Source organism: Bactrocera latifrons, unplaced genomic scaffold, assembly GCF_001853355.1.
Source record: "Bactrocera latifrons isolate USDA-ARS-PBARC rearing strain unplaced genomic scaffold, ASM185335v1 scaffold_191, whole genome shotgun sequence".
NCBI classification, from domain to species: Eukaryota; Metazoa; Arthropoda; class Insecta; order Diptera; family Tephritidae; genus Bactrocera; species Bactrocera latifrons.
The window spans coordinates 141,637-151,701 of record NW_017535419.1 but is presented as its reverse complement, the minus strand read 5'-3'; the positions used below and the strand labels follow the sequence as shown (position 1 = coordinate 151,701).

The 10,065-nt window shown below is 36.3% G+C and overlaps 1 protein-coding gene across 1 annotated transcript in view; it reads right to left on the bottom strand.

Annotated features, from left to right (window-relative positions):
* Window positions 1–278: 278 nt before the first annotated feature.
* Window positions 279–10,065, bottom strand: part of LOC108967581 (mycosubtilin synthase subunit C) — a 23,669-nt gene continuing 13,882 nt past the window's right edge. Inside the window, exons 2-8 of the mRNA XM_018931102.1 lie at window positions 2,798–3,931; window positions 2,542–2,709; window positions 1,710–2,481; window positions 1,551–1,641; window positions 1,302–1,477; window positions 935–1,118; window positions 279–836 (exon numbers count right to left, since the gene is read on the bottom strand). Of these exons, the coding sequence (XP_018786647.1) occupies window positions 693–836; window positions 935–1,118; window positions 1,302–1,477; window positions 1,551–1,641; window positions 1,710–2,481; window positions 2,542–2,709; window positions 2,798–3,923 (2,661 nt within the window). The 5' untranslated portion in view covers window positions 3,924–3,931 and the 3' untranslated portion in view covers window positions 279–692. The remainder of the gene's footprint in view (window positions 837–934; window positions 1,119–1,301; window positions 1,478–1,550; window positions 1,642–1,709; window positions 2,482–2,541; window positions 2,710–2,797; window positions 3,932–10,065) is intronic.

The window sequence follows — 10,065 nt, the reverse complement described above, 5'->3', positions numbered from 1 at the left end:
CCAAAAAAAAATTTAATATTATTGGGTGATGATTTTGTAAAAACCTTAAATTTTATCCTATTTCAGTTAAGTGGGCTTAAACTATATATGTATGTGCCAACCCTAACTCTATGATAAAATGATAATTAAATTGCTAGGCTGTGTCGTCCGAATAGATATCGTCTTCTTATTTGTATAAAGAAGAATTAGGATGCAATTAAATAAAAAAGACAACACCTTCCTACGGTTTTCTTTATTAAACTTTTKTTTTTAATTTAGTTAATTATATAATAGCCTTAAATATATAAATATGGATGATTTATTTTTTATTCAACAGGTACATGCAAGATGAAAACTCCATTCCATGAGAGTTGCGAACTATAATAATGGTATGTATGTGTAAAATAACATATTTATGTAACAAATAAAATAATACTATGTAAAATTATGAAAACGCGCACTGATATTCAATTGCTTAATGCTAAACTTGATTTCCATATCAACAAATGAGGTGAGAGAACAAAAGGTGACTTCCAGTGTGCGTTGCGGAGCCACCAAAATTCTCGAAATTAACTACAYAAAGCTCAATTTTAACGCAAGTAGTCGTTTGATAGAACGTCGMAGCGTAAATACTAATGCTTGAAATCAAGAAATTATGGAAAATCACTAACAAAATGTATAAATATGATAACGATGATGCGCTACGCYACACCTCAGTCAGTCACTTCGCGCCAATGGACAATGGCACGTTGCGAATCGGGCGCTTTGCCAAAGGGTAYAGTGCCATCGTTGTAYACATATTGATTGACCTGGTAGTCCAGCAATGTTTTGTACTGATAGACATCGTTGCCCAATTGCTGAAAGGGTGAGTGAAGTAAATGCACATCGTTAAATATAATTTATATTGGAATCGTATTGAAAACAAGGAAGACTTTCATTAACTAATTTATCTTACCTGCGTTAAGGGACTCGTATTGGTTGTTAAAATGCCAGCGAAGTGCTTCTCTCTAGCAACGCGCAGCACTTCATTTTCCATGAAATGCATGCAGGCAATATTCTCTTGTGGATTTAAATCGGAGCTGGTGCCCATCATGAATGAGTGCAGTATTTGGTTGGGTCCTTTCGGCAGTTGATTGTCCCTTTAGAAAAATTAAAATTTTAAAAATATATGTATACATACTTATAAAATCGAACATCAATTAACATTCACGGATTTCAGAACTTCAAAAGTAAGCACTGAAAATTATTTTTAGGTTTTTTAAAGAACAGCTGCTTTTTACTGCTTTTTCCTATATGTTTAGCAATTACCGCATATGACTTACCGTATAGGACCTTCAACGAATTCCAAAAACTCAAAAACGATAATCAATTTCGATTTCACTTCAACGTCTGGCTCAGCGCGTGCATCGAAATTCAATGCCGTACCAATTATACGATCCGTGCGCTTATCACGTACCACCAAACTTAGGTTCTTTTCTACCAAAGCATCCCATATATCCTAATAAACAGATAAATTATTGAACAATTTTAACAAAGTGAAGAGGCTGCCAATGAGCGCATGAAATTCTTACATTGATTAGATCACTGTAATCATTTGGAAAAATGTCAGGTTTTAGCCATTGCTCCAGATCCGCCTTACCATAGAAGCTGTCAACGATGATTCTATGTAATAGAGTAGACAAWATCACTTAAGCACACTCGATCTTGACCATCAACTTCGCATTACTTACTCAATTACGTCTTGCTTATGCGCATGGCTAAGCGGTTCAGCGATCATGTTGAGATGTGGTGCAGCATTCGACCAGTCCTCGATCATTGCATTCGAATTACGGTTATGTACCATTTTCTCCAATATTTCACCCAAATCTTTAGCCGCAATAAATTCGGATATGCCAACATTGTAGCCCTTCTCACGCAGCAACGTAACTGTATAAATGGAATTCAATGAGTTTCCGCCCAACGCATAAAAGTTGCTGTGGAGCGATAGAGTAGTGCGTGTTGAGCGCCCAATCACACCACCCACAGTCTCAAAAAGATCTCTGGCTATATGCTCGATATCTTCGGGCACGTGCGTATAGTCGTAGTCCAGTACAATGCTGGAGTCACCTTCGTTATTATTTGCCGTCTCGTAAGTTTTTAGTAGTGCCTGCCGATCTACTTTACCGTTGACAAGGTAGGGCACCTTGTCGATTAGAACCACTTGTGGTGTCATATACTCAGCAAGTTTGTCCCTCAATTTCGCTTCAATTTGCATTTCGCTCAGTAGTGGTGAATCGTCGCGTAATTTTACGAAAGCCAGAATTGCTTGATCAATTTTKCCAGCATGATAGCACAATACGATCGCTTTATCGACGAATGGTAATTCTGAAACGTTCTTCTCAACTTCGGCAAGATCAACACGATGACCACGAATTTTTATTTGCGAGTCAGTGCGTCCTTCGTACATTACATTGCCGTTACGTAAAGAGCCGTAATCACCGGTGCGATAGAGGCGTGAGTACTCTGCGTAAAGAAAAGATATATTGGTATTTTTTATATGTGTTCGAGTTACGTTGGTTTTACTTAATTCCACAGCCAAGGGGTTTTCCACGAACTTTTCTGGATCTCTACCGTTTACATAACCTTCGGCTAGATTTAGACCCGAAACGAAAATTTCGCCAATTTCTCCTTGTTTRACTGGTCGAAAATCACCGTCAAGTAAATATATCACAGTGTTTGAAAGTGGAATACCTGTGAGGATATAAATGCATGCATATATGACTCAGTAGAAGTGCTTTATAAATATGATTATTAGAGCTCGGTGAGAAAATTCAATTACCAATCGGCACATGATCGAAGTAGCTTAATTGCTTCTTGCTTTCACAAGCAAAATAAGTGACATCGCCCATCACTTCGGTCGATCCATAAAAATTGTATAGCGTATGTATGCCTTCGGAAAAATAGTCGAAGAAACTCATAGCCAAAGCTACCGGTAATGGTTCACCGGAACAAACCCAAATCTTCAAATTATACAGTAGACGATCGCGCTGCAACATTTGGCATTTAGTATTGTCATCATTCAACTTCAAAAACATCAAAATCGAACGTAAAAGTGTCGGCACCAAAACTAAACGACGTATTTTGTATTTCTCCAGCAAATTAACCAAACGCTCCGGATCTTTAGTWATCGATTTTGGAACAACCAAAATAGAAAGACCACACAGAAGCGGTCCCCATAATTCCGATATCGAATCAACAAAGGTGAGTGCGGTCTTGAAAACGCACACGGACTCAGTCGGCGYATAGGGAAATGTATGCCATTGCCATTGCAAGCGGTTCAAGATTATCTCGTGTGGTAGACGCACACCCTTKGGTACGCCAGTGCTGCCCGATGTGTAAAGCACAATTGCCAAGTTATTAGTACCATCGGTCAGCATCTCGGCCGGCATCAAATTAGCGTTACTCAATTCGGCCGAACGATGGAAAAGCTCMGAGCTGCTGATGGTCGGTGTACCGTTAAAGCGTTGACGGTCGATATTGTCATCGCATATCACTATAACGGGACGTGATTCCTGCAATATGTGTTGTATGCGATTGTTCGGAAATGTCGGATCTATTGGTAGATAAGCAGCACCGGCTTTCCAAATCGAGAGAAGTGTATTGACAAGCACATCGGACGGCTCCATGCATACCGCCACAATGTAATCACCATCGTTGTTAGGCTGCAGGCAATTACGTTTAATATCAGCTACTAGCAGACGTGCACATTGATTGGCGCGCTGATTTAACTGCTTGTAGGTGCACTGTGTGGACTCTGAGGCAATGGATTCGCCGTTGTTGTGTGTTATTAGCGCGCTCTTGTGTGAGTAATGCAGCAAATTGGCTTCGAGAATGCGATGCAATGGACGYGGTGTAATGTCCTGTTGTTGACCTTTCACAATTGATAATTTCGGTATAGATCCCATTATAAAGACTGGAAATATTTGATATAGAAAATAAATAAATTATTGTTTTCGTTCGTAACTTAAAATTKCTCATACTTTTAACTACTTAAAAATTAATTAGGATGTTAGTTGTACATAAGGTTTCAAGACCGGATCATATTCTTGTAGAACCCCCAGAAGTGATCTAGTGACTCATGCCCAGATCATACTAAAATTATGGGAGGGAACACATCTCCAGCCTACTGAATGTCAGTGAAAGTATAACGCCAGGAGAAGGCGAACCCGATTTCCTAATCGATGACGATGGAGCAGACATTCTATTGCCCGACCATGAAGAAGTTCGAATAGCAATTACCCGTCGGAAGAAAAACAAAGCGGCGGGGGCCGATGGATTGCCGGCCGAGCTATTCATACAGGTCGGCGAAGAACTGATAAGGAGCATGCATTAGCTTCTTTGAAGAGTATGGTCAGACGAAAGCATGCCAAACGATTGGAATTTAAGTGTGCTCTGCCCAATCCACAAAAAGGGAGACCCACAATCTGTGACAACTACCGTGGGATAAGCCTTCTCAGCATCGCGCATAAAGCCCACCGTCAACAAACTGATTGGACCTTATCAGTGTGGCTTCAGACCTGGTAAATCAACAACTGACCAGATATTCACCATGCGCCAAATCTTGGGAAAGATCCTTAAAAAGATAATCGGCACTCACCGCCTCTTCGTCGATTTGCCTTTGACAGCACGAAAAGCAGCTGCCCTTATGCCGCGATGTGTGAATTTGACAATCTGGTAAAACTAATCGGCTGTGTAAGCTGACGTTGAGCAACACCAAACGCTCCGTAAGGATCGGGAAGGATCTCTCTCGATACCAAACGAGGTTTTAGATAAGGCGACTCCCTATCGTGCGATTTCTTYAACCTGCTGCTGGAGAAAATAATTCGAGCTGCAGAACTAAAMMAAGAATGTTCAATCTTCTATAAAAGTGTACAGCTKCTGGCGTATGCTGATGACATTGATATCATTGACCTTAACAACCGCGCCGTTAGTTCTGCTCCACAATGGATAAGGCAGCGAACCAGCATTTACAGCAACAACAATGTCAGTCTCGAAATCCAACGCAGAATAACTCTTGCCAAAAGGTGCTACTTCGAACTGACTAAGCAAATAAGAAGTAAAGTCCACTTTCAACGAAAGACCAAACTCTATAAGGCAGAGTCATGAACGATGACAACATCTGATGAGTCGATGTAACGAGTTTTCTAGAGGAAGGTTCTGCGAACYTAAAATARTGGTCCTTTACGCGTTGGCCACGGCGAATATCGCATTCGTTGGAATGATGAGCTATTACTCAAACGAAAAGGAAGACCTCCTCCTTTGGAAAGACCAGGTGGAGAAGCACCTTGCGTCACTTGGAATTTCCAATTGGCGCTGCGTTGCGAAAAGAAAAAACGACTCTCGCGCTGTTATTAACTTGGATATAATCTCGTAAGCTGTGCCAGTAAAAAAGAAGAAGGTATACTATAGTGCTTGATATAGCCGGTGTCGATAGGTAAAAATAATTAATAAATAAAAAAAGGAAATATCCCAACAATCTGTTTTTGTCACATCTTGGAATTTCTACAAATAAACCATTTCATGTGGCACATAATAGAAATTATAGGAGGTTTCTATTATGCCATCTTCTCCATCACATATATTCGCAAATGCCAGGCACAAAAATAATATTTTCATATTTTTTTCCAAATCTGCTCAGAAATCTTACTACAATGAACGGAAACAAGAATACTATAAATATTGAATCAATAAGTGCCATAATACAGTCATTAGCAGAGCAAATACACATATTACAAATGCAGAATTTCTTGGTTTTACAAGTACTAATTAATTAACATTTATTAAATATTATTCATATTATATAACAATCCTAACATATATACTTGTCTAGAGCTTTATGAATACATATGTATATGCTTACTACGAAGTTGTCGCTTTTAATATTGAAAATGTTGCGTATACGACTGGTAGGACGAATGCGAATCTGATGCAATACCATACTTGGAGTCTCGCTTGCTGTCACTAAACACAAACATGATAAAAAGCTTAACTAACACATACATAGTTGCTTTATTTTATTCCATTTAATATATTCAACAAATATTTTATAGTAAACTATTTTATTCGAACATATGTCTCAACTAAATGTAGTTAGTAGCAATTACGATATGTATAGTACATTGAGAGTATATTGATATACATAGTGCCCGTAATACACACTGTGAGTAGGTGAAGTAGTGGGCATGCACACATCTGTATGCATATACATATGTTTGAATGCATTAGAATTACATGAAATAAAAGTGGTTGGCTTGTTAATCAAGATATGGTTAATAAGTTGTCAGACTTTTCCAATTTGTATATATGGAAAGGAGACAAGAAAAAAATTATGGAATTAGTTTTTAAAATATGCACAGTTATTTAATACCCATACAGCATACATGTATATAAATTATTTTGCAGTAGTGTACTATTAGTGTTTGTGTTTAGTTAACATTAAGTTTAGTATAACTATACATTTATTTTTATTTTTCTATGTTCACTCGCGACAAACATTTCGACCATAAACCTTTTTATTATAAAACTTGATTACATAGTGCTAATAATGTTGTACTTATGTGGTTTTGTTTTAAGAAYTTCTAATAAGCTGGAAACCACAAGACTTTCATAATTGACATAACTTAGAACAGTTAGAAGGACTACCGTCAAGGTTGTGATCGTTTTAATTATTATTATGAGATTCATTCCGCAAAAAATGAAGGCGAAGGCAAAATAAGCGAGACGCTTTCTACTATGAGTGCATTAAATCTACATATTAATAATGTTGGTGTGAAGTTTAGTTTAATTAAGAGATAATCTAATGGCAGGAACTAAATGCAAACAACCTTCAACGAATTTTTTTTTTGTAAGCATGTTATTATATATATTTATATTCATAAACTCTTATAGAATTTTTGTATTTTTATTAGTAGGCATACTAAATTGAGGTAACCTTGAAGTTCAAAAAAATAAAAAAATTATAATGTGCGTAAGTTAGTCATTACAGAGCAAATATAYGAGCACGTAGATATATATGCTATATATAAATACCTATACTAAATGCATTTGATTAAAATTTAAAATAAAGGTCATCATAACTAGTATTCTAATAATTTCAACAGCCTAACCTTTAATATATATTACAATTTATTAAGTTAATTATAATCCACTTAAATTCTAGTTTACTTTTAAACATTAATATGAATATATAGGTGTGTAGMATACGCATGCGCACTAACAACTTTTGACTATTTTGATAATAAAACAGATAACTGCCCCTTAATCTCTATTTGAATATGTCGGAATTAATCAACAAAGCAAATCAACGTTCACAAGCTTTATAAAAATACAATAAGTTAATATAAACGATTTAATATTATATTATTATAAGAAAGCCTACACACATTTTAATGCTTGCAATTATGAGTGCGAGATGTAATCTAGTGAATATACTGTATTAAAGATCTAATATTTTTTTATTGATCTTTTGGGTCACGTCTCAGATGGTTCGTTCATTGAGTCCAATTTTTAATGAMTCGTTTCCGCATTTCGATTGATAACTGGCGAATGACAAGCGTGATGTTTTGCTCAAAGGCCTGAACTGAAGCCAGATTATCCGCATAGACTTTAGACTTTACATATCCCCAAAGGAAAAAGTCTAATGGTGTGATATCACACGATCTTGGTGACCAATCGACCGACCCAAAACTTTAAATTATCTGCGATGTTGTTGAAACCAAATGTCGCCGAGATCAAGTCGGCTATCATGGCGCGATCACGGGCGGTATCTTTTTTGAAGAAATATGGTTTGATGATTTCGCYCGCCYACAAACCATACAAAACCGTTATTTTTTCTGAATTAAAAGGCAGCTCGTGCATCTCTTGGCTTAATTAAATATCCATTAAGTCAGAAATAGGCCTCACCGCTGAGTAWAATTTTGCTAGAAAACGTCGGATCTTTTTTTAACTTTTCAGGAGCCGTAAAAATAAAAAAAAACAATTGAATTTATAGCGAGTTTTTCGCTATTCCTTAAGTCACTAAAAACTCTGTTTCCTTCTATGAGTGGACACCCAGATGACATAGGCGATAGGGATAACCTTAATTGGCGCTTGTCTATCCACTAGAAGGTTACTGGATTTGCTGGTTAGAGCAGAAGTCCACATAACGCCTTCTGTTATGTCAACAATTTCGGCCCAAAAAACTGTATCATAGTCAAATAGTTTGAAATGTGTTGGATCGGCAGGAAACATGAAATCAGCAAGCAACTTTTCGACATGAAAATTGCTYTTAGGCATACACGAGTATATTGACACTATTTTTATACATTTGCAACCTGTTGCTACAGAGTAKAATAGTTAATTAATAAATTTTTCTTTTGTCATGAATATCTAAGCTGGGCATCAACCTTCGGTTTATGTAGTATTTCCTTACAACTACAAATATTCATACCATAAGTATATGTGTTTAGTACTAAATTAACTTCAGTAATCGTAAGACAATGCAACTGTGATTTATTTAATTAATGGTTTCAACGGATGTGCAACCTTAAACTAACTTAAATTTTATGCGATTAAAATGTATAGTCTTCATTTGCCTGTCCATCAAGCTAATAGACAGCTGCCATAGTTATATTATACATCAAACACTTGATTTTATGGCATTGTGAGGGAATCATACACGCGTAGGTTCGCAACTGCATATATGTATATAAACAATAAATATATATGATATAAATAACAATGGTTTGATGCACGCATCCTTGACAGCTCTTTATTTATATTGAGGTTTCTAATTGGATGCGGGGTGTACTGAAAACTCTGTTGAAATCAAAAGTTCTTAAGCCAGTCAATTATGAACGATTGGCCTTGGTAATACATAATTAAAATGTAACGTAAGACTGCTAGTAGCAGTTTTTATTATTTAAATGAAATTTAATGGCGCCTGCTGAGAGTTTTGATTCTATAGTGCAACGTCTATAAAAATCGTTTAGCATTTATCAATGYCCACATTTCTATAGGTATATATACTCATATGTATATATTATATGTATGAATATCTACTTTTATTATTATATTATTATGGAATTTCACACGTACCGCATGGTCTCAGTTCATTGCTCCACAGCTGTCGGCTGGAAAAGACCGACTAATCTCACTGTTGGGGAAGTTAATTCGCAATCCAACGTTAAGCTGCATAATTATGACAACATGCAGGCGCTTATTATATATTTCATATAAACATTAGACATATTATATTATTTAATGGGATAAATGTGTATGTACAAAAGCATAGCACAAAGTATACTAGCTCCAATGAAGTGTGAATAGTGCTAACAAAGACAATGTGCCAGCGAATTGTGATTTATTTGAAATAGACCGATATGCGCATGTCGAAATGTCTTAACGGYCATACGTACGTATGTATAGATACATATATACTTTGTATCCATGCGATTGACTTCTAAATGCTGGCTCTGATAAACATACATTCATATGTACATACAACATTATACAAATGCTGGGTTTCCTCTTGGCCTAACTTGATTGTGATGGACTTTAAAGGTCAATTAAAAGCATATTATATATATTTTATACATTTTTATTTTCTTTATTTGCATATAAGGTAGTTATCTATAAAATTGTTTGTTATGACAACGCCACTGACCTTCTTKCCATACTTATGCTTAAGCTTGCAATTTAGAATGGGCTTTAAAAATTATAACTTCAAACTCGACACATACATATGTACRTATTTGTATATAGCAACAAATGTATATTTATGTGTATGTGTTTACTTTAAATATATATACAATAACCCGGGGAACAAAGACGTTTTATTCGCTTGCTTAATTTGTCAAATCTGTCTGGCAGATAAGGTTTTGCACTTTATTTATGTACGTGCGCGTATCTATTGAGGTATATCGGATATAGCACAAGCAAATTTTATTTGATATGCTCAAGTTCTTAACTTTCTTCTTCTTGATTGGCGTAGACACCGCTTACGCGATTATAGCCGAGTTAACAACAGCGCGCCAGTCGTTTCTTCTTTTCGCTACGTGGCGCCAATTA